The 21,950-nt window shown below is 42.2% G+C and overlaps 1 protein-coding gene across 1 annotated transcript in view; it reads left to right on the top strand.

Annotated features, from left to right (window-relative positions):
* Positions 1-21,950, top strand: part of PACS1 (phosphofurin acidic cluster sorting protein 1) — a 654,146-nt gene that overhangs the window by 90,433 nt on the left and 541,763 nt on the right. The window contains exon 4 of the mRNA XM_077450086.1: positions 93-218. Within this exon, the coding sequence (XP_077306212.1) occupies positions 93-218 (126 nt within the window). The remainder of the gene's footprint in view (positions 1-92; positions 219-21,950) is intronic.

Genomic DNA, 21,950 nt, shown 5'->3' with positions numbered 1-21,950 from the left:
TTTGTGGCAGATTCTCCTTAATTTTATTCGTGTGTGTTGGTGTTTTGTTTGGTTTGGTTTTTATTTTTTTGTTTCTTCTTCTTCACCCATAGTATCCACACTTCCTAAAGAGAAATGCAAATCGTCTACAGATCATGTTGCAGAGACGCAAGAGGTACAAGAACCGAACAATACTGGGTTATAAGAGCCTTGCTGTTGGAGTTATAAATATGGCAGAGGTGAGACAAGGACACAATACATAAGTCATGCACATTTTCAAAAAATGAGGTTGGTTAAAAAAAATAAAAATAAAAAAATATACAGGCATATGTACATTTTACTAATATTTTGAGCTCTCTCTCATCCATTAAGGGCCACGGTATTCTTGAACATCTAGGTTATGCTGCTCCTACAGGATGATTGAATACTGACATTTAAAAAAAAATAAAAAAATAAAAAATAAAGCTTTAGGCTGAAAGGCCAGTTCTGGGTTTAACCCCTCCCAAGATTAACATACAGTGCATCTGGAAAGCATTCACAGCACTTCACTTTTACCCACATTTTGTTATGTTACAGCCGCCTTCCAAAATGGATTAAATTCTACAAACCGTACCACATAATGACAACATAAAAAGTTTGAATTCTTTGAAAAATGTATAAAAAAACAAATCACTTGTACATAGGTATTCACAGCCTTTGCTCAAAACTTTTGTTCAAGCACCTTTTACACCAATTACAACCTCAAGTCTTTTTAACCACTTCAGCACCAGACAATTTTACCCCCTTCGGAGCACTTTTTGCGATTTCGGCACTGTCGCTTTAACTGACAATTGCGCGGTCGTGCGAAGTTGCACCCAAACAAAATTGACATCATTTTTTTTCCCCCACAAATAGAGCTTTCTTTTGTTGGTATTTGATCCCCTCTGCGGTTTTTATTTTTTGCGCTATAAACAAAAGAGCAGCAATTTTGAAAAAAAAAACACTATTTTTATCTATCTATCTCTATCTCTAATCTCTAATCTCTCTCTATCTATCGGGGATTGCGCCTCCCACTCACTATTTATACTACCCCCTTCTCAATAGAGTATGCTTAATAATACTTATATTCACTAAATAATCACTGTGCCCCCATATTATCCAAAATATATACACAAGACATTAATTTATAATTGCAAAAAATATAGCGTCCTTATTGTGCGATATTTTAATTCGATTGCTCCAACTGTGCCGTCTTAATCACCGATCATCTTCTAATCAAAAGTCCACTTGTGTCAACTAAATTAACTAAAACTGCCACAGTCACCAAGCAGAATGGCCACTCACCAGATGTCCCCAATCGGTAAGCCTTCGGTTCATTCAACGGATAACCAATCCACAACGCATTCCTCCCATTAGCAATTCCTCAACGTCCATGTATTCATACAAAATTAAATGGGACCAATATAGTGTAAAACCGTTTTGACTTTAATGGAAAAATCAATAAAAAACGTATTGCACTCACATTTCAATGTGTCTATTGGCCGACACCAAGCCTTTCCAGCAATGAGAAAACCGCTCTAAAATCGGGCAAGCCACTGATGTTCCGCAGGTGGTGTTAGTCTCCCTCCACTGGGCCGACCTGTTCCTGGCTTGTATTCAAGGACCGTATGTCTCCCACAACTCCTACGCGTTTCGCATTTGAGCGTCGTCAGGAAGCTGTGGGAGCCCTCCCCAAACCCCCCTTTTATAATGCTCCCAATTACCTGTTACTGTGCCACTGGAAATGGCGCTGCCGCCATCTTGATCCCGAAAGTGCATACCCGACCTTTCCCTATTTACAAACTGGCCCCTTCCCTATAATCAATAATACCTCTACCTTTAAATCATTGTTTGTAATTAGGCCAGTATCAGGCATTTTATCCTTCTTTAGTTGGTTCCCCAACCTTATCATTCCGTTTGGGATCTCATCCCTGTTTGTACCCAAGGTGGCTTCCGCCATCTTGTTATAGGGCAATAATGCCCTTACTAGTATGGTTCCATGTAATTGATTTAATTAACCCCCCCGATACAGATATGATTTCTAACATCCTCAGTGGCCGATTTTTCTTAATCCCCTTACTCTAAATACATTTCTACATCACCCTTCTCATCTTTTTCTTTCTGGATAGACCGGACTATATCCATAAAGCTACTTCCTGTCTAACCGGAAGTGCGTCACCAGATGTTTACCCTGGAAGTCTGGGACCAGAAGTTGGGCACCGGAAGTCCTCCACTGCCATTTTAAGTGTGGTTTTTGACAATTCCCCACATTACAGCTAGTAACTCCCACAACACCAATCCCAGCTTTACCATTAGGCCCCTCCCTTATGTAAATTACAGTTTGTTTATCCTTCCTGTCTAGTACATCTATATTCCAATGACCAAACAAGTATATTAGTGCTAATTATATTATTATTATTTGTTATTGCCTCAGTAGGTACCCTAAGCTTCATTTCACTATGAGACTATTTATTTATTTTCATGTAACAATACCTGCTTGTTGTTTTATTCAGATTCTTCTTGTTCATAAATCTATTTAAAGGGGTCAGGTCTGAGTTCCAAAAATACAATTCTTATCAAATTTGTTAGTATTTGCTTTTCCCATTGCTGGAAATGCTTTCAAAAATCTACCATCATATAAAATACCCTTAAAATACACACATGCATACACATGCATACACATGGAATAAAAATAAAAAAAATGTATAAAACGATCAAAAATCCTCAAAACAATTCAAGTCTATTTCTACATTTAATCCTAAAGGTTTTAAAGTGCTTAGTCTATGTATCCAAAACGTTTCGTTCTTGGATACTTCGCGCCTCATATTACAATTCCTCCAATCTTTATCTATTCTGTCTATTGCAAAGAATTTTAAACATCCCGGATCACGATTATGTGCTTCTCTGAAGTGTCTTGATATGCTATGGTGTTTATAACCTTTTTTAATGTTTCTTATATGTTCACATATGCGCGTGGACAGTTTCCTAGTGGTCCTGCCCACATACTGGAGGCCACAACTGCACTCCATCACATACGTGTAACATACCTACTCTTACATGTGATTTATTTATTTTAAATGTTAATTTATTGTCATGGGATTGGAATTCGACAATTTTACGTTCCTTATTGCTCGTTGTTCTACATGATTTACATTTCTTGCATCGAAAATACCCCTTCTGTTCAAAAAACTGTAATTTTTTTGGGGGGGATCAGGGACATTTTTCACAATGTAGTCTCTTAAACTTTTTGCTCTCCTGTAAATGTGTTTTTTTTGGTAGTATATTACCTAATTGCGGATCACTACAGATGATCGGCCAATACTACTTAACCACCTCTTCCATCTCCTTGTATTGTTTGTTAAATCCTAAAATGAATGGTACCCCTTTCCTATTTTCCATTTTATTTTCTCATTTTCGCTTCTCTTCCCAAGAAGGCTTTCCCTATTGGTGTCACCCACCTTTTCCCTTAACCACTTGCTTACTGGGCACTTAAACACCCTTCCTGCCCAGACCGATTTTCAGCTTTCGGTGCTCTCACACTTTGAATGACAATTACTCAGTCATACAACACTGTACCCAAATTATTTTTTTTGTCCTTTTTTTCCCACAAATAGAGCTTTCTTTTGGTGGTATTTGACCACCTCTGTGGTTTTTATTTTTTGCGCTATAAATGAAAAAAGACCGAACATTTTGAAAAAACGCATATTTCTTTGTTTCTGTGACAGAATTATGCAAATTATTTATTTATCTTCATAAATTTTTGCCACAATTTATACTGCTACATATCTTTGGTTAAAATAACCCAAATTACCGTATTTGCCGGCGTATAAGACGACCTGGCATATAAGACGACCCCCTAAAAACCTGCACAGTTAAAATGTTTTGCCCGTACTCACCGTTTAAGACGACCCCCCATTCCGAGGCTTCCGACGCTTCATATCCCTCTTCTTCGTTCTTGCTGGAGCCATTTCCTTCTTCCTTCTTGCTGGTGCTGGAGCCAATCACGGCGAGCAATGTATTCTATTAATGAATACAAAGCCTGCTGGGATTGGCGGAGGCTGTTACATCATCAGCCCGCGCCTCACTCTCAAAGCCAATCGGAGCAGGCTACTGTGTGTAGCCTGCTCGGATTGGCAGAGATTGCTACTCCAATCCGAGCAGGCTCTGTATTCATTTGAATACATCGCTCACTGGGATTGGTTCAGTGGTATATACTGTATGTAGCCGAAGCTACATACAGTATTACCGGACATCTAGAAGGCATCCCAGCAGCTGACCCGGCGTATAAGACGACCCCTCCTTTTTGCTCAGTTTTTTTAAGTGTAAAAGGTCGTCTTATACGCCGGAAAATACGGTAGTGGATATTATTTGGTCTTTGTGAAAGTTAGAGAGTCTACAAGCTGTGGTGCGAATCGCACAAAATTGATCACATCTGATGTACTGGTGGCCTATCTCGCTTCTTGTGACCCGAATAAGTCAGGAAAGTACAAATACCCCCCAAATGACCCCTTTATGGAAAGTAGACATTCCAAGGTATTTAGTAAGAGGCATAGTGAGCTTTTTGATGTTGTCATTTTTTTCCCCACAATTCTTTGCAAAATTAAGATTTTTCATTTATTTATTTCTCCACAAAATTGTCATTGTAATAGGTTATTTCTCTCACATGGCATGTGTATACCACAAACGACACCCCCAAAAATATTCTGCTACTCCTCCTGAGTATTACAATACCACATGTGTGGGACTTTTTCACAGCCTGGCCATATAGAGAGGCCCAACATGCAGAGAGCGCCATCATGTGTTCTAGGAACATAAATTACACATCTAACTTGTTGACTATTTATTACACTTTTGAAGCACCAGGACAATGACACGTGGCACTGATACGTGGCACTGATGACAGATGGCACTGGGGGCAGGTGGCACTGGGGGTGGATGGCACTTTTTTTTTTACTTTTTTTTTTTTTTATTTTTATTTTTTAAATCAAAGCAGAACGGCTGCCGCTGCAGCCGTTCATCTCTCCCCTCTCACACTCTGTGTGAGGAGGGAGAGCGGCACTGAGAGATGATCTCATATGTTTACATATGAGATCATCTCCCATTGGACACGCCGATCACGCTGTAAACGGCCGCTGTGATTGGCCGTTTACAACGATCTGTGTTTGCCTGTCCCCGGGGGACACGGCAAACACAGAACTTCCCCGATGCGCGCCCGCGGCGGCGCGCATTGTGGAAGTAAACAGGACATCCAGGGACGGCCACCCGGACGAAAGCGCCTGCTCTACGGCCGTCATTCAGCTATAGGGCGGGCGCGAGGTGGTTAATATTTCAAGTTCCGCTCGGTTGTAACCCTTGTTGGTAAACCTATCTATTAACTTCTCTGTTTGCATGTAGTAATCTGAGAGTAGATTACAGTTTCTTCTAATTCTGATAAACTGTCCTTTGGGGATGGCCTTTTTCCAGTGTGGGTGGTGGCAGCTGCTGTAGGGGATATAACAGTTTCTGTCTGTCTCCTTGAAGTGTGTTCTAGTGTACAGCTGGTTGTCATGTTTAAATATTTCCAAATCTAGGAAACTTACATTGGTTGGGTTCACGTTCACCGTGAATTTGATGTCATAGTTATTTCTAATGTACTGCACAAATTCCTCCATCTGTTTCCCTCCCAAATTATTAAGATGTCATCAATAAACCTTTTATACACTCTCAGCTGTGGCCAACGCCTCCCGAACACTTCCTCTGCTTCCCACTTGTTAAAGAAATTGTTGGCCACGCTGGGAGCATATTTATTCCCCATCCCAACACCTTTGTTCTGTTGGTAAAATTTATGATTGAACCAGAAATAATTATTCCCCATTGCCATCCTTGGTCTGTTTTAACTTTAGATCTGACTTGGTACTTCATTGCCCAAGCTACCGCAGCAAGGGCATCTGCTTGTCTAATATTTGTATACAGTGATTCCACGTCCACTGTTACTAATAGTGTGGAATCACTGGCACCAAACCCTTCCAACAATCTAATGACATCTTTGCTGTCTTTTATGAACGCTTCACCCCTACCGGCCAATGGTTGCAAAAAAGAATCTAAATATTCCCCCACTCTGGAGTATACAGTCCCAATCCCACTTATAATGGGTCTTCCCGGCGGTTTAGTTTTATTTTTGTGGACTTTGGGTACCTGGTATATCACTGGTACTCGTGCCTCAGGTAACAAGTACCTGGCTTCCTTCTTGTTCAGGATTTTTTCTGCCATCCCTCCATTCAGGAATTTCCTTAATTTCATTTTTAATTCCTTCACAGGGTTCTTATTTAATGGTTTTTAGGTGGTTGTATCTCCCACTAACCTCTCTAATTCCTCATTATATTCTTTTTTCGTTAAAATTGCCAATCCCCCCCTTTGTCTGCTGCCCTAATGACAATATTCTTAGATTTCTCCAATTTCCTTAGTCCCTGCCATATTCTATCCTTCCTATTGGTCTTTACGGGTTCAATCTTGTGTATTTCCCTTTCAACCATTTTTTTAAACACTTCAATGTACTGGTTAGAATTTACCTTAGGATTAAATGTAGACTTATTCTTTAACTGGCTGTGGGTAAACATTGTATTACTTATTTCGACGCCCTCATTGTTCTTATATGAGAAAAAAAAATTTAAGTTCAATTTTCTCACAAATTTTTGCAGGTCAATGTAGGCCTCAAACTGATTAAAACCTCTATCAGGTGCGTACTTGATGCCCTTATCAAGTACTAATAATTCCTCTTGTGTGAATTCAACATCTGTCAGGTTAAAGATATCTTGTCCTAATTCTCTCTCTTTTTCTTTTTGCCCCCTCTGCAGCCTCTTCTTCTACTCCGTTTTTTGCTCTGCCATTTTCTTGGGTGGGTCTCATCATTCCTAATTCCCCCATTTGCCTGTTCCCTACAAGATCCTGTGTTTGTTTGTTCCCTCCATAATCCTGTGTGTATCGGTGCCACCCTCCTCTGCTCGTTTGGAAAACTGGCATTGGTGGTCTGTATGGTTCTCGCCAGTCTCTCCATTCCCCCTGCCACTGGGGAGTGCCATAGGGGGGGTTGAAATAACCTCTCCCCTCCCTCTGTAACCCCCTCTCCATAGTCGTGTATAATGTCCTGTGGGGTATTGTTGGGATCCATTTTGCATGTTTCTACTTGCATCTGCATACTGGCCATTTTCTTTACTCACATTTTGTGTGGGGGGGTGTACTTCCCTCCTTATGTTATTACTGGTTTCAGGGGTACTTGCTTTCTTTTTTGCTTCTACCCCCCCATTTATCATATTCTCTCCCTCCTCATTGAGGGATGTGTTGGTAGAGCTAGGGGCCTGTTCATCCTCTTGCCACTTGTACACTTTTCCTGCATGGTAATCTTTTTTGTCCCTTTGGTATTTTTTTTTTTAATTTCTTATTTTTGACCTCATTATCAGTTTTTGCCAAGAATTCCTGTAGTCTGCTTGTCCTGGTTTTATACTCATTGGTTTCAATGTATGGCAACATGCCTTCTCTTATCTTAATAATGTTCTCCTCAATTTTTGCTAACTTTTACCTCCGTCTTTCTAAAATTACATCCCATAGCCTTCCCTCACATCCGTTGAAAAAACTGAACCATTCTTTAGCCATCCCTTCATCCATCAATCCATCATTCGAGCCCAGGTCCCACCGAAGTCTCCTTGGTGTGATCTTGGCCCTCCTATATTGTTCCAATGTGGTTATGTCCCACCATACCTTTATCTGTTTATCCATTATATTTTTTAAACCCTTGTTCCAGATTGTGCCTGTGCTTTTACAGTTATCAAATAACTCCCCTATGTTAATTTTCAAATTATTCAAAAATGAAAATACCTCCATTCCTTAATCTGTGCTGTGCTGCCCGTACCAATATACACCACTCACCGTGATAAAAAACAAAAATACTAAGTTGTACCGGCGCTCAACCTCCCCCTTGCTGTGCTTAAGGGTCCGCTGCAATCCCAGTCCTAGTTCTCTCCCCCCCCCCAGAAAAACCAGGGTAAGTGAATGATGTGTGTGTATATGTATGTATGTATATCTCTCTCTCTCTCTCTCTCTCTCTCTCTCTCTCTCTCTCTCTCTCTCTCTCTCTCATATTTATATATATATATATATATATATATATATCTTTATCTCTCTCTCTCTCTCTCTCTCTCTCTCTCATATATATATATATCTTTATCTCTCTCTTTAGGGGATTGCGCCTCCCACTCACTATTTATACTACCCCCTTCTCAATAGAGTATGTTTAATAATACTTATATTCACTAAATAATCACTGTGCCCCCATATTATCCAAAATATATACACAAGACATTAATTTATAATTGCAAAAAATATAGCGTCCTTATTGTGCGATATTTTAATTCGATTGCTCCAACTGTGCCGTCTTAATCACCGATCATCTAATCAAAAGTCCAAAATAGGGAGGTTTGGGGAGGGCTCCCACAGCTTCCTGATGACGCTCAAATGCAAAACGCGTAGGAGTTGTGGGAGACATACGGTCCTTGAATACAAGCCAGGAACAGGTCGGCCCAGTGGAGGCAGACTAACACCACCTGCGGAACATCAGTGGCTTGCCCGATTTTAGAGCGGTTTTCTCATTGCTGGAAAGGCTTGGTGTCGGCCAATAGACACATTGAAATGTGAGTGCAATACGTTTTTTTTATTGATTTTTCCATTAAAGTTAAACGGTTTTACACTATATTGGTCCCATTAAATTTTGTATGAATATATGGACGTTGAGGAATTGCTAATGGGAGGAATGTGCTGTGGATTGGTTATCCGTTGAATGAACCAAAGGCTTACTGATTGGGGACATCTGGTGAGTGGCCATTCTGCTTGGTGATGGTGGCACAGATTTGGTTATTTTAGTTGACACAAGTGGACTTTTGATTAGAAGATAATCAGTGATTAAGACGGCACAGTTGGAGCAATCGAAAAAATAAATATATATATATTATATTATATTCTCATTTACTTACCCTGGTTTTTCCGGGGGGGGGGGGGGGGGGCTGGGATTGCAGCGGACCCTCAAGCACAGCAAGGGGGAGGTTGAGTGCCGGTACAACTTGGTATTTTTGTTTTTTTTATTTTTTACTATAATATCCCATTAAAAAAAAATAAAAAAAAAATAAAAACCTCAGTTTAGCCTGATACATATTATTCTTCTACATATTTTTGGTAAAAAAAAATCTTAATAATATATTGATTGGTTGCGTCTACAAAATAGGGGATAGATTTATGGCTTTTTTTTTTTTTTTTATTTTTTTTTTTTCATGACTGCGACATTGTGACGGACATATTAGACACTTTTGACACATTTTTGGGACCATTCACATAGCAATCGGTGCTATAAAATTGCACGGATTACTGTGTAAATGTGACTGGCAGGGAAGGGGTTAATTTTATGTTCCCTGGGAGTGATTCTAACTATGGGGGGAGGGGACTCACAAGGGGAAGAGACCGATTGGTGTTCCTCTGTACTGGGAACACACCATCAGTCTCCTCTCCTCTGACAGGACGTGGATCTGTGTGTTTACATTCACAGATCCACGGTCCTGCTGGGTGCCAGACGGACATCGTAGCCGCCCCGCACGCGCACCGGGTCCCAAGCGGCGCCACGGGCGTGCGTGCCCCCTAGATGGCCGGGAATGGGAGGACGTCATATGATGCCCACCCAGGATGGGAGATCCCATCTGCGGGCGTCCTATTACTATGGGTGGGTAGGGAAGTGGTTAAGCATGATGCTACAAGCTTGGCACACCTTTTTGTGGGCAGTTTCTCACATTCTTCTTTGCGGGACCTCCCAAGCTCCATCAGGTTGAATGAGGAGCGTCGGTGCACAGCCATTTTCAGATCTCTCTAGAGATGTTCAAGTCTGGATTTTGACTGGGCCACTCAAGGACAGTCAGAGTTGTCCCGTAGTCACTCCTTTACTATCTTGGCTGTGTGCTTGGGGTCGTTGTCATGTTGGAAGATGAACTTTGCCTCAGTTTGAGGTCCAGTGTGCTCTGGAGCAGGTTTTCATCAACAATGTACTGTACATTGCTGCATTCATCTTTCTCTCTATCCTAACTAGTCTCCCAGTTCCTGCCCCTGAAAAACATCTCCACAGCATGATACTGACACCACCATGCATCACTGTAGGGATTGTATTGGCCAGGTGATGAGCGGTGCCTAGTTTTTTCCAGACATGACACTTGCCATTCAGGCCAAAGAGTTCAATCTTTGTTTCATCAGACCAGAGAATTTTGTTTGAGGTGGTCTGAGTCCTTCAGGTGCCTTTTTTTGCAAAATCCAGGCGTGCTGTCATGTGCCTTTTACTGAGGAGTGGCATCAGTCTGGCCATTCTACCATACAGGCCTGATTGATGGAGTGCTGCAGAGATGGTTTTTCTCTTCTCTCCACAGAGAAACACTGGAGCTCTGTCAAAGTGACCATCGGCTTCTTGGTCACCTCCCTGACTAAGGCTCTTCTCCCCCCGGTCGCTCAGTTTGGCCTGGCGGCCCTCTCTAGCAAGAGTCCTGTTGGTTCCAAACTTCTTTCATTTATGGATGATGGAGGTCACTGTGCTCATTGGGACCTTCAGTGCTGCAGAAACATTTCTGTACCCTTCCCCAGATCTGTGCCTTGATGCAATCCTGTCTCTGAGGTCTACAGACAATTCCTTGGCCTTCATGACTTGGTTTGTGCTCTGACATGCACTGTTAACTGGGGGACCTTTTTTTTTTTTTTTTTTTTTTTTTTTTTTTTTTTCTTTTTTTTCCCTTTTTTTTTTTTTTTTTTTTTTGCCACATCAGTGTTTCTATACCAGAGACTAGGTTCAGCTTGTCGCTCACTCGTGTCTCATTCTCAATTCCACATCATCGTGGCATATTTGGTTGTACAAATATTTAACTTAGTGTAATCACATAAAAATTTTGTGTCGTTTAATTTAAATACAGAGGTAATAGAAGATCCCCTAGTGTTTGTGGACTACACACCGTGACGATATCTATTGTCCTGGTACCTCATATCTAATACAAATTTCCCTCTCCCTACTCCCCTCCTCCACCCCCCCCCATCCCCAGCTCATAAGAAGACACACTAAGCAATAAAATACATAATAAGAATAGGTAGTAGAAATGTACAAGCTAAGAAGCGCTTGTTCTATCCCAGTTACTTATAGGGGAATCCCTAGTCTTCCCAATCCAGAGCCCCATATCTTTTTGAACTCCTTACCATTACCCTGTTTAAAAAAGAAAACCCTTTCATTACCAATAGTTTTTCTTATATTGGCCAACCATATTTCTGGTAGTGGGCTAGAGTATGCTTGCCAGTTCTGGGCAATTAACCTCCTTGCCTGAAAAAGGCATCTAGTAACTGGTGCAAATATATTTTTAGAGATATTGTATCCCTCCGGTATAGCCAACAAGCAAGTCCTCACTGTTGCCTCTAATGTCAACCCGAAAATTTCATTCACATGATCTATAACTCGTGTCCAGTATCTAAAAAGTTTCGGGCACCTCCAGAACATATGAATGAAATCTCCAACCTGTCCGCATCTGGGGCACTGATCATTATCCCTCCATCCCATTTTAAACATTTTCCTGGGTGTATAATATACCCGGTGAAAAAAGAAGAGTTGAGAAGCTTTCTGTGCCGGAGAAATAGAAACCTTGGTTCCCTGTTCCATTATCCAATCCCAATCGGGTATGGACACGACCCACATCGCTCTCCCATTTCATTTTACTTTTAATCATACCGCTTCGATCTAACAATTTGTCCCCCAGCCTAGCGTATATAAACGTAATCAAGCCTTTGAGCGTATCTCGAGACATGATTTGAGATATCACCGGGACCTGGATCAACTGTATCTCCTGCGATCTAAATTGGGCCTGAATTGCGTGTCTGATCTGGAGATATTTGTAGAATGAGCGGTTTGATAGAGAGAATTCAGATCTTAGGTCAGAAAATGATCTAATAGCTGAACCCTGGACAATTTGCGCTAGCCTATGTATCCCTTGAGTTTCCCATTCCCTACATCTTTCAACTTTAAATAGCTCATCTAGGTTTCTATTGTCCCATAAGGGAGCCAACACGGATATCTTCTGATATCCTAATAAGGCCTTAACTGTTTTCCAGAGTTTAACGGCCTGAGTAGTTGTTGGGCAGTGCATATTAAATGAATTTGCCTCTAACGCCTCCACAAGCATATTGTGCGGACAGCCTAGCATTAATAGCCTGTGGCAGGGATTAACTTCACTTATTGCCCTTGCTCCAGCTAAGTGCTGTAGCTGGGCCGCTAAGTAATAAAGTCTAGGATATGGGATCGCCAACCCCCCTTCTTCCAACGGCAGCTGCAAGGTCCGTAAGCTAATCCTCGAGGGGCCCTTTTTCCATATAAGAAGTCTGAATAAGGATTCTATTTTCTTAAACCATCCTTCCCCAATCCATACTGGTGAGTTATGAAGGAAGTACAAAATTTGAGGGAGCCATACCATCTTGACCAGATTGCAGCGGCCCGCCATCGAGAGGGGGAGGCGACTCCAGATATCGGCCTTTTGTTTTAATTTTACTAGGAGAGGAGATAAATTATCTTCCAGGTAAGAATTTACGTCCCTAGTGATCCACACCCCTAAGTATTTAAACTTCTCAACCTGTTTCAAATTCAGAATATCCTGGGGAGCGCAAATGAACCCCGGTTCCAGCGGCAACAAAGCGGATTTATCCCAATTAATGGTCAGTCCTGATATGAGACCAAATTCTCTAATCATCTTCATTGCCGCTTTCACCGAGGCCTGAGCATCCCCCAGGAAAAGCAGAATGTCATCAGCAAATAATGCAATTTTTTCCTCTACCTGTCCTCTCCTAAATCCCTGTATATCAGGGCTAGCCCTAATAGCGATGGCTAATGGCTCCACTGCCAAAACAAACAATAAGGGGGAGAGAGGGCACCCCTGCCTCGTACCTCGTTCCAATAGAAAAGTCTCAGAAAGCTAATTATTAATTTTAATTTTCGCTCTTGGGTCTGTATAAAGCAGTTTTATCCATTTAAGGAAATTTGGTCCGAACCCAAATCTGATAAGCACTTTGAATAGATATTCCCATTCAAGGCTGTCGAATGCTTTGGCTGCATCCAGAGTCAAAACTGCTCTGGAGCCTCCATTATCTACTGGAATCTGGGCATTCAAAAACAGTCTACGGATATTGATACTAGTAGATCTATTCGGGATAAAACCCGATTGATCAGGGTGAATGAGCTTGTGGACAATTGTTTTTAGGCGTGTTGCGAGCACCTTTGCTAATATTTTAACATCCGACCCCAAAAGCGAGATCGGACGATATGAGGCAGGGTCCATTGGGTCTTTATCCTCTTTAGGAATCACCACTATCGTGGCTTCCAACATCGAGGAAGGCAAGGCTCCACACTGCAAGGACTGCTTCAATGTCTCCAATAATTGTGGGAGCAGGACCTCCCCGTATCTCTTATAGACCTCGGTTGGTAAACCATCGGGTCCTGGTGCTTTTGAGTTAGGCATCTCTGCCACCGCTCTTTGGAGTTCCTCCATAGTAATTGGGGCCTCCAAAACTGTTAAGTCTTCTGCTATTATTGTTGGCATATTCAGATTCCCCAAAAAGGCCGCCATAGCTCCCCCTTCACTTCCCCCTTGGGATTTATATAGTGAGCTATAGTAATGATAAAATATGTTATTGATAATGGATGGTTCAGAAGTAATCTCTCCCTCTAGGGTTCTAATTGATATTACCGCTGAGGGTGCCGTATTTACTTTAACCAAGAGTGACAGCATTCGCCCCACTCTTTCTCCCTCCCCGAAATTTGCTTGCTTCTGCAGTATACGTCTATTGTCCACCTTATACCTAATAATTGTCTTAAATTCTTGCTGTTTATCCAGCCAAACCTTCTGTGTAGTAGGATTCGGATTCATAATATACTGTCTTTCTGTCTCTAATACCGCCTTGGTGGCTTCCTCTTCCTGTTTTTTCATCTCGGCCCTGCTTCTAGCGATTTGCTGAATAAAAAGACCTCTTAAAAAGGCCTTTAGAGAGTCCCAGATGACCCCCACTGATGCTGTACCCATATTAACATCAATGAACTCCTTTAACATGGTTGTCACCCGATCTGTATCCTTCATTAATTCCAACCATACGGGGTCCATTTTCCATTGGCCAGAATATTGTTTCTTACCTACACAAAGTGTCAATATTAGGGGGGAATGGTCCGAGACTCCTCTCGGGCCATATTCTACCTCATCCACTCGTAACATCGCACTGTTATTAACCAGAGCCATATCAAGTCTTGATAATGTAGAGAAAGTTGCGGAGTAACAGGAGTATTGTCGCTCCCCCGGGTACCGAGTGCGCCATGCATCGCATAGGCCAGCTTCAAGTAGGAAACGAGCTAACCTCGTTTCATCTTTCACCGTTGGTGTTTTTCCAGTTGGGAACCTATCCAAGGATTTATCCAAGACTTCATTAAAGTCCCCTACTGCTATCACCGGGATATCAGGTTTATCTATTACAAAGGCTAATAGCTTGTATAAAATCTCCAATTTAGATGGAGGAGGGACATATATGTTGGCTATCACGTAGGGATTACTTTCAATTTGACAATATAAAAAAATATACCTACCCTCTACATCTATACAGCTATTATAGCAAGAGAAACGAACCGCCCTGTCAACAAGGATGCTAACCCCTCTTGCATAGGTTGAGAATATGGAATGGAACTGGGTCTGGAATTTCCGACCTTGTAGGCACCGAATCGTATCGCCCGTTAAGTGGGTCTCCTGGAGGTATAATAATCCGGGTCCTTTACCCTCTAAAGCTGACAAAACCACTTTTCTTTTGGTCGGATCTCCCAGGCCCCGCACATTCCACGATACTATCCTAATTCTTTTCCCCTGCATCACTGCTTAATAACCTAAAAATTGGGCAGTTTTGAAAATAGCAGAAAAAACGGTGAAGAAAGTGTATGAATATATTAATGCCGAAAAAAAAAAGGGAAAAAAGAAGACCTTCCCCTTTTCTTCCCCACACATTGGGTGGTTTTAACCAAGAAAAACAAAAAGAAAGAAAAAGAAAAAAGTGAAGAAATATACAAATATAGTAATACCAAAAAAATTCTTTCTTTCCCTTTTTTCCCCTCAGCTTTACATACGTGTATCCTATATACTACATAATATTTTCTCACGTCCCCCTCTAAATAGTGCATCTCAAAATTTGTGTATCCTTGTATTTATTTTTATTGCTCTTCCCTTTCCCCACCTTCCCATCCCATCTCTCCCTCCTCCCCTTTTACCAAACCCCCTCTCCCCCCCCCCCCCTCGCCCCATAGGGCTACCCCCTAGGGGTATATTTGTGGCCTTCTCACAACACTCCCACCACTCGCCCGTACCAATCCTACTGGGTGCTTTCACCCAAAATCTACCCCCGCTCATGGGGACCCTTTGTCCCCCACTACAAATACTTAATTACACTCCACACACCCTTATTACTCAGCCCCTGCCCCCACCTACATTGTGCACTATATCAAATACAGCAAACTGTAACCAGCATACCCCCTGTTCCTACCTACCCCCCCAAAATGTGTACCCCTAAATCCCTTGACATCCACCTAGCTGCCCTGCAGTGTGCGTTTATAAATCCTTTTTAGTTTCATCTAACCATTGGGATGCTTCTCCTGGCGTATTAAAAAAAAACGTTTTTCCTAATGCAGTCACCCTTAAGCGTGCAGGATAGAGGAGCGCATAATCTAACTTGTATTTAACCATTTCTCGTTTAACTGGTATGAATTCGGCTCTTCTTTTCTGAAGGTCAGGGGAAAAGTCAGGATACAAAGAGACCCTAGCTCCCTTAAATCTAATATCTCCCCTTATTCTGGCCTCTCGCAATAGGGACACTTTATCCTGATAGTTAAGGATCTTAAGCATTATAGGCCTAGGGCGCTCCCCCATATGGCGAATTTTTACCGGGGTACGATGTGCCCGTTCTATTGCAAACGTTGGGGTAAATGTTGCCGCCCCAAAAGAATCTCGGAACCACCCTTCAAGAAAACCTATCAAATTAGTCCCCTCACAGTGTTCAGGGAGGCCTAACACCCTAATATTGTTTCTTCGATTCCTATTCTCCATCTCATCAAGTTTATCCGCTTGTGTAGTAACTATTTTTTTAAGTGAATCAATTTCCAGCCTTACAGGCCTCAGCTCATCCTCCATCGCACCCACTCGTTCCTCAAGCTCAGTGGTTCTTAGGATAGTCCTATTCAATTCCTGCCTCATAGACAATAGTTCCTCCTTTATATATCTTAACTGTTCATCAAAACTGGATATCGAGTCTTTACAATCCTTAATTGCATTCAGAATGGCTCTTAATGTAGGTTCCTCCTCCTGGTTGTCTGCCATCGATACCTGAGAACTACTTAGCGTTGTTTCCGGATTTATTGTTGCTAATGCAGATTTGCCTCCTCCCCCTCCCTTGTTACCCCCCAGTTTAGCAGCTGTTACGGTGGGATTGGTCAGAGACTGGCCTTGGCTCCTTCTGTCAGCAGCAGAATTTTTGGTGTCTTTATTGTGTAGATTTGCCTGCTGAGAACTTAAATTGCTGGGTGAGGTTGGGCCAGAATGAGCGTATCTGATTCGCCGCTGCTGACATTGCCGCCATTTGATTGGTTTTGTCCTTAGCGGCACGGGTGATTTGTTGACCCTCTGCAGGTGTTTGCTCCTCGGGGGATCTTTTTCTTGACATTCTTAAATTAGATGACCACGTACAAACCCACCTTGCGGGTGATCAAGCCCCACTATCAGCTAATGAAGCCGGAAGAATATATCGCGAGAAAAAAAAAAAAAAATTAAAAAAATTAATAAAAAATACTGTAACGTCTCTCCTTGTGTAGATTAGTCCCACTCACCCAACACAAAGAGGGCAATACTGATTTACCTCTGACCTCCAGCCCCAGCAATAGGCCTGCCGCAACAGATTCACTACTATAGCAACATGTTTGTATTTGTGTAAATCAGCATATGTACAAAATACAGCAGTTCCAGTCAGTAGTTCACTTCAAATTTTGAGCAAAAGGAAGGAAGGACACTTATCTTAGTTGTTGGTTCACAGCGTTCCATAAATCCATCCAGGTCATCCAAATCTTCCTCTCTCCTCCTCAGAAGACTAAGCAGGCAGCACTATTGTTATAGACTATTCTCCAGTGCCACTCATCTCATCTCATCAGCCGCTCTGACAGCTAGTCTGGGATGGAGGCAAAGAGCGGCAAGCAAAGATGGGAGAGCGGGGGAGAGGGAACTCTACACCAGAGTCTCCTCTCGTCTTCACAGCGCACGCCGGCCAGCCCACCGCCCAAGACCTAAGGTACCGGACACGCCACACGTGTCCGCTCACCAAGCTCGTGCGGGGGGGAGAGGCGGTACAGCGCCGCGGGAACCCAAGAGCCGCTCGAGATCTCGCGAGATCCCCAGCGAGACTCTCAGCCCCTGCTCCGACAGCTCGCCAACCGCACACAAGCAACAACAGTCCCTGTGCTCAAGCTACTATCAGAGGAGATTAAGGATAAGGATAGCAAAGCACAGCAGCTCAGTCTAATACAATCAATTGATATGTGCCTGAGCATAAGCGCATAGGAGCCATGACAGCACAGTATATTAAGAAGCCATTAGGCAGCGTCAGGCAGTCTGGGGAGGATCAGAGCGGGGATATCAGAGCAGACAAGGTAACGAAGGGCAGAGCAACACCATGCTCTCACTCCTCACACGTACTCACACCCACCAACATCCGCGGGGGGACCTTATATAGATTTGTGTGTGTGTGCCTTTCCAAATCATGTCCAATCAACTGAATTTACCATAGGTGGACTCCAATTAAGTTGTAGAAACCTCTGAAGGATGATTAGTGGAAATAGGATGCACCTGAGCTTCATTTGTATTGCCAAGGCAAAGCCTGTAAATACTTGTATACATGTGATTATTTTATTTTTTATAAATTTGCAAAGATTTCAAACAAACTTCTTTTCACATTTTCATTACGGGGTATTTGTAGAATTTTAAGGAAAATAATGAATTTAACATTTTGGAATAATGTGGAAAAAGTGAAGCACTGTGGCTACTTTCTGAAAGAACTGTGCTTTAGTTTTTCTGGTGTCCTAGGAGAAATTATGTTTATAGCGTGCTGTATGAAGACTTGCTTTGAAATGTTCTTCTAGCAGCCTTTTTTCTTCAGCCAAGATTTTACAATGGACAGCTGCTGGTGGAATCCCATCCTTTCTTTCCCTGCAGCTGTCCTGCACTTGTAATTCCCAATATCTTCTGTTGCATCTAACGGTGGACTGGACCTTTGCAGTGTGAGCCTGGATCATTGATCGTATGAATCAAATGACCATGACCCAAAACTTTCCTATGTGAAATCTTTTTTTTTTTTTTTTTTTTTTTTATTTATTGACCCAGATGTTCAAAGATCCCTTGTTCTTCAGTGGGCAATAGAGGAAATGGGATTGTGTGTGTATATAATTTTTTTTTTTTTTGGTAAAAAAAGATCGTAATGGCGTATATTGATTGGTTTGCGCAAAAGTTATCGCATCTACAAACTACTGGATAGATTTATGGATTTTTTTTATCCCTATTTGGGTTCAGGCAAGTCTGTCCCCAAATGACACTTTTTTTCATGAACCAGGGACATTATAACATTGATCAGTGCTATAAAAATGCACTTATCAATGTAAAGATGACACTGGCAGGGGGCGTTCAAGAGGTTAAGTGTGTTTTAACTGTAGAGGGCGTTGGGCTTACTGAAACATGACAGAGATCACTGCTCCTGATTACTGGGAGCAGTAGATCCCTGTCATGTCACTAGGCAGAATGGGGAAATGCCTTGTTTACAGGCAATTCTCTGTACTCCCCCTCCTCGTTGCGGGCTGCTGGCGGACATCTAGTTCACAGGACCCACAGGCACGCTCATGCGGCAGGTGCGCACCTGCTATACTGCTTTTATGAACTGACATACAGGTACATCAGTTTGTGCACAAGAGCCATTCTGCTGAAGTATATTGGCGTGAGCTGGTCAGCAAGTGGTTAAGAATTCTGTGCCACTCGATGGAATCTGACAAAAGGATATATATTCATGCATCTCTCTGAAAATAGGGTTTTTGTATTCAACATAAAGGGCATCTATTATTGGAAACCAATTATGCAAAAAAAAAAAAAAATCTAATAACCTGCTAAAAGAATAAATATAGCCATAAACGCCAGAAAAAAACTGGTGACAAACTGTTTGCTCAATAAGCACAGGTTTTAATTTTATTTATTTATTCATTCTTTGATTTATGCAGTACATATAGCATGCGCACACACATTGAAAACACGTCCCATAACAAAGAGGCATGAGCTAACAGTTCTATGTGCTGTTGTGTTTATTGAAGGAGTACAGCAGAGGGTTTCAAGTATAACCATTTTAGAGTGTAGAAGACTGTTCTCTGCACTGTGTAGTGGAACCCATTGTATGTAGACTGTAGCTTAGATTTCAGAGTACTCAAAAGCGAGGAGGGATGGGTAGTAATGAGGTGTATGATGCTAAAGAGGGGAAAGGGTAGAGGGGAGGGAGAAATAATTGTGGGGGTAGGTGAACTTGTATTGGGCCAGAGAAGGGGGAGAGGAAGGTTTTAGAGTTGAGTGAGACCTGAGCTGGAGAGGGGAGGATTCCGTTTCATAGGGTGGTATGTGTTGGTGTCATCAGGAAGTGTTGTTGTTTTTTTTTAATTTTTATTTTTTTAAATAATTGGGGTCTATTAGACTCTAGATCTCCCCTCTGTCCTCGAAAGCATCTGACCACACCAATATCGGTGTGAGAGGATGCTTTCCCAATGGCGCTGTTTATATCCAGTGAAACCAGAGTCATAAAATGTTCATAGCTTCTGGTTTCTTAGACCTTAGAGGATTGGAATCATTCTGATCTTCGATCAACCCTATGGTTCTCAGGTTCCCGGTGGGACAGGAGATGCTGAGAAAGCCATGAAAGGACAGCGGGGGCGGATGGACGGACATTCCCTCCCACTGCTTGTAAAAGCAGTCTAGCAGCTAATTGGCCACTAGGATTGCTTTTACATGAAAGATGACTGAAAACGATACAAAGATGATACCTAAACCTGCAGACATCAATCTGGTATATCCACTTGAAGTCTAGTAACATACCAGTATGTTGCTGGTTCTTGTTGAGCATTTATTGTAATGTTGTTTTCTTTTTTTTTTTTCCCATGCAGCCTGTGGCCTGAAGATTGATCGGTGGGTATGCCCAGCATTAGAATACCGCCCTGCATCCACCCACTTCTAATGATGGGCATACATGCACCGTTTTTTTTTTTTTTTTCTTTTTTTTTTTTAAACTGGTGGTGAAATCGCCTCCTACAGCCCTGGCGATTTTACGTATCGGAGCAAACGCTGTTGCTGTCAAGATAAATCAGTGTTGCAGCTGAATGGCATACCTTACCTACAAAGAAAATGGTGATTAACAATTAAAACGCAGTAAACAGTATAGAAAGTATAAAAGAATTGCATACCTGCAAAAGAAAGCCAACATGATAAAACGGCAGTTACACATAAAATACAATTAATACAATAATACAATAAAACAGAGCAGAACAATAGAGAGAAGAACAAGAAATTAAAAAAAATACACACACACACACACACACACACACACACACGACGATAAAAGTGAGTGTCACGCCTCTATCCATGTTTCCTACAAACTCAACATCATCTTTGAGTGGTTCATTGGGTAGGGGTACCACGGAGGACATGGGGAAAATGCCTCTCATGCAGCTGGCTCACTGCATTTGCAAGTTGGGGCACAGCACCATCTGGAAACAGAAGGGGTGTGATGACCTTCCTGGAATTTTAAGGAAGGATCCAGTTTGTCCTGATGGCTTGTATATCACATAAGCGTTCCGCAGTGCCAATTGAAATGGGTATACAGACACTTTTTTTTTTTTTTTTTTTTGTACCAGCGTCTGGCTCTATGGGCAATTAAGTACGGCACCATCAACTGGTCGTTGAGGTCCACCCCTTCCATATTAAGGTTGTATTTGTTGACACAGGTGTTTCTCCACAACACCACTCACCGTTGGTATTTGGACTGTTGTATTTGCATGAAGGGAGGACAGAATGAAAACATTCCAGGAATCCCTCTACTTCACTGTGAGCAAATTACATCTCAGCAGGCTCTACAAGCCGCTGGGGTAACCCCCTGCGATTATATCGCACGGTGCCACATGCGTCAATTCCACAATCCAAAAAGGTGACTAAAGTGGCACGCTTGTGTAATAATTGTCCACGTACAAGTGGTACCCGTTTCCAAAAAAGGGTGACTCCAAGTCCAACACAATCTTACCAGTGCTCCCTATGTAGTCTTGGCAGTTCTCAGGCTCCACGTGACTATCTTTTTCCTCGTAAACCATAAAACTATATGTATAGTCTGTTGTCCTGTCACAGAGCTTGTACAACTTGACCTAATATCTGGCACGCTTGCTGGAAAGATACTGTTTGAAAGACAAGCGGCCAGAAAACTCAGGGACTCCTCAACGCAGACAGGTAAACAGGCTGCAAACTGTTGAAGTGGTTTACGAGGGGCTGAATTTTGTAGAGTCGATCAACTCCAGGGCCACCCTGAGGATGACAGAGTTCATTGTCCTTGAAGTGCATAAATCACAAGATCTGGTCATGGTTGCAGAGAACACAGGCATATGGTGAATTGGCTCAGTGGACAAATATGACCGCAACTCACTCTTTTTAGTTATGCCCAGGAGGGATAGACCCAGGAAGGTCTTAAATTCAGAAACCGAAAAAGGTTTCCAATCTCTGGCAAGGGCCCACTGGGGATTTGCGGCCATGAATTGACCAGCATACAAATTGCTTTGGTCCACAATAGATCTA

Source organism: Lithobates pipiens, unplaced genomic scaffold, assembly GCF_037356315.1.
Source record: "Lithobates pipiens isolate NorthernLeopardFrog02 unplaced genomic scaffold, aLitPip1_a1.2 Scaffold_10, whole genome shotgun sequence".
Classification (NCBI taxonomy): Eukaryota; Metazoa; Chordata; class Amphibia; order Anura; family Ranidae; genus Lithobates; species Lithobates pipiens.
Note: the sequence above shows the minus strand (reverse complement) of the source record. Positions and strands in the feature narration are given on the sequence as shown.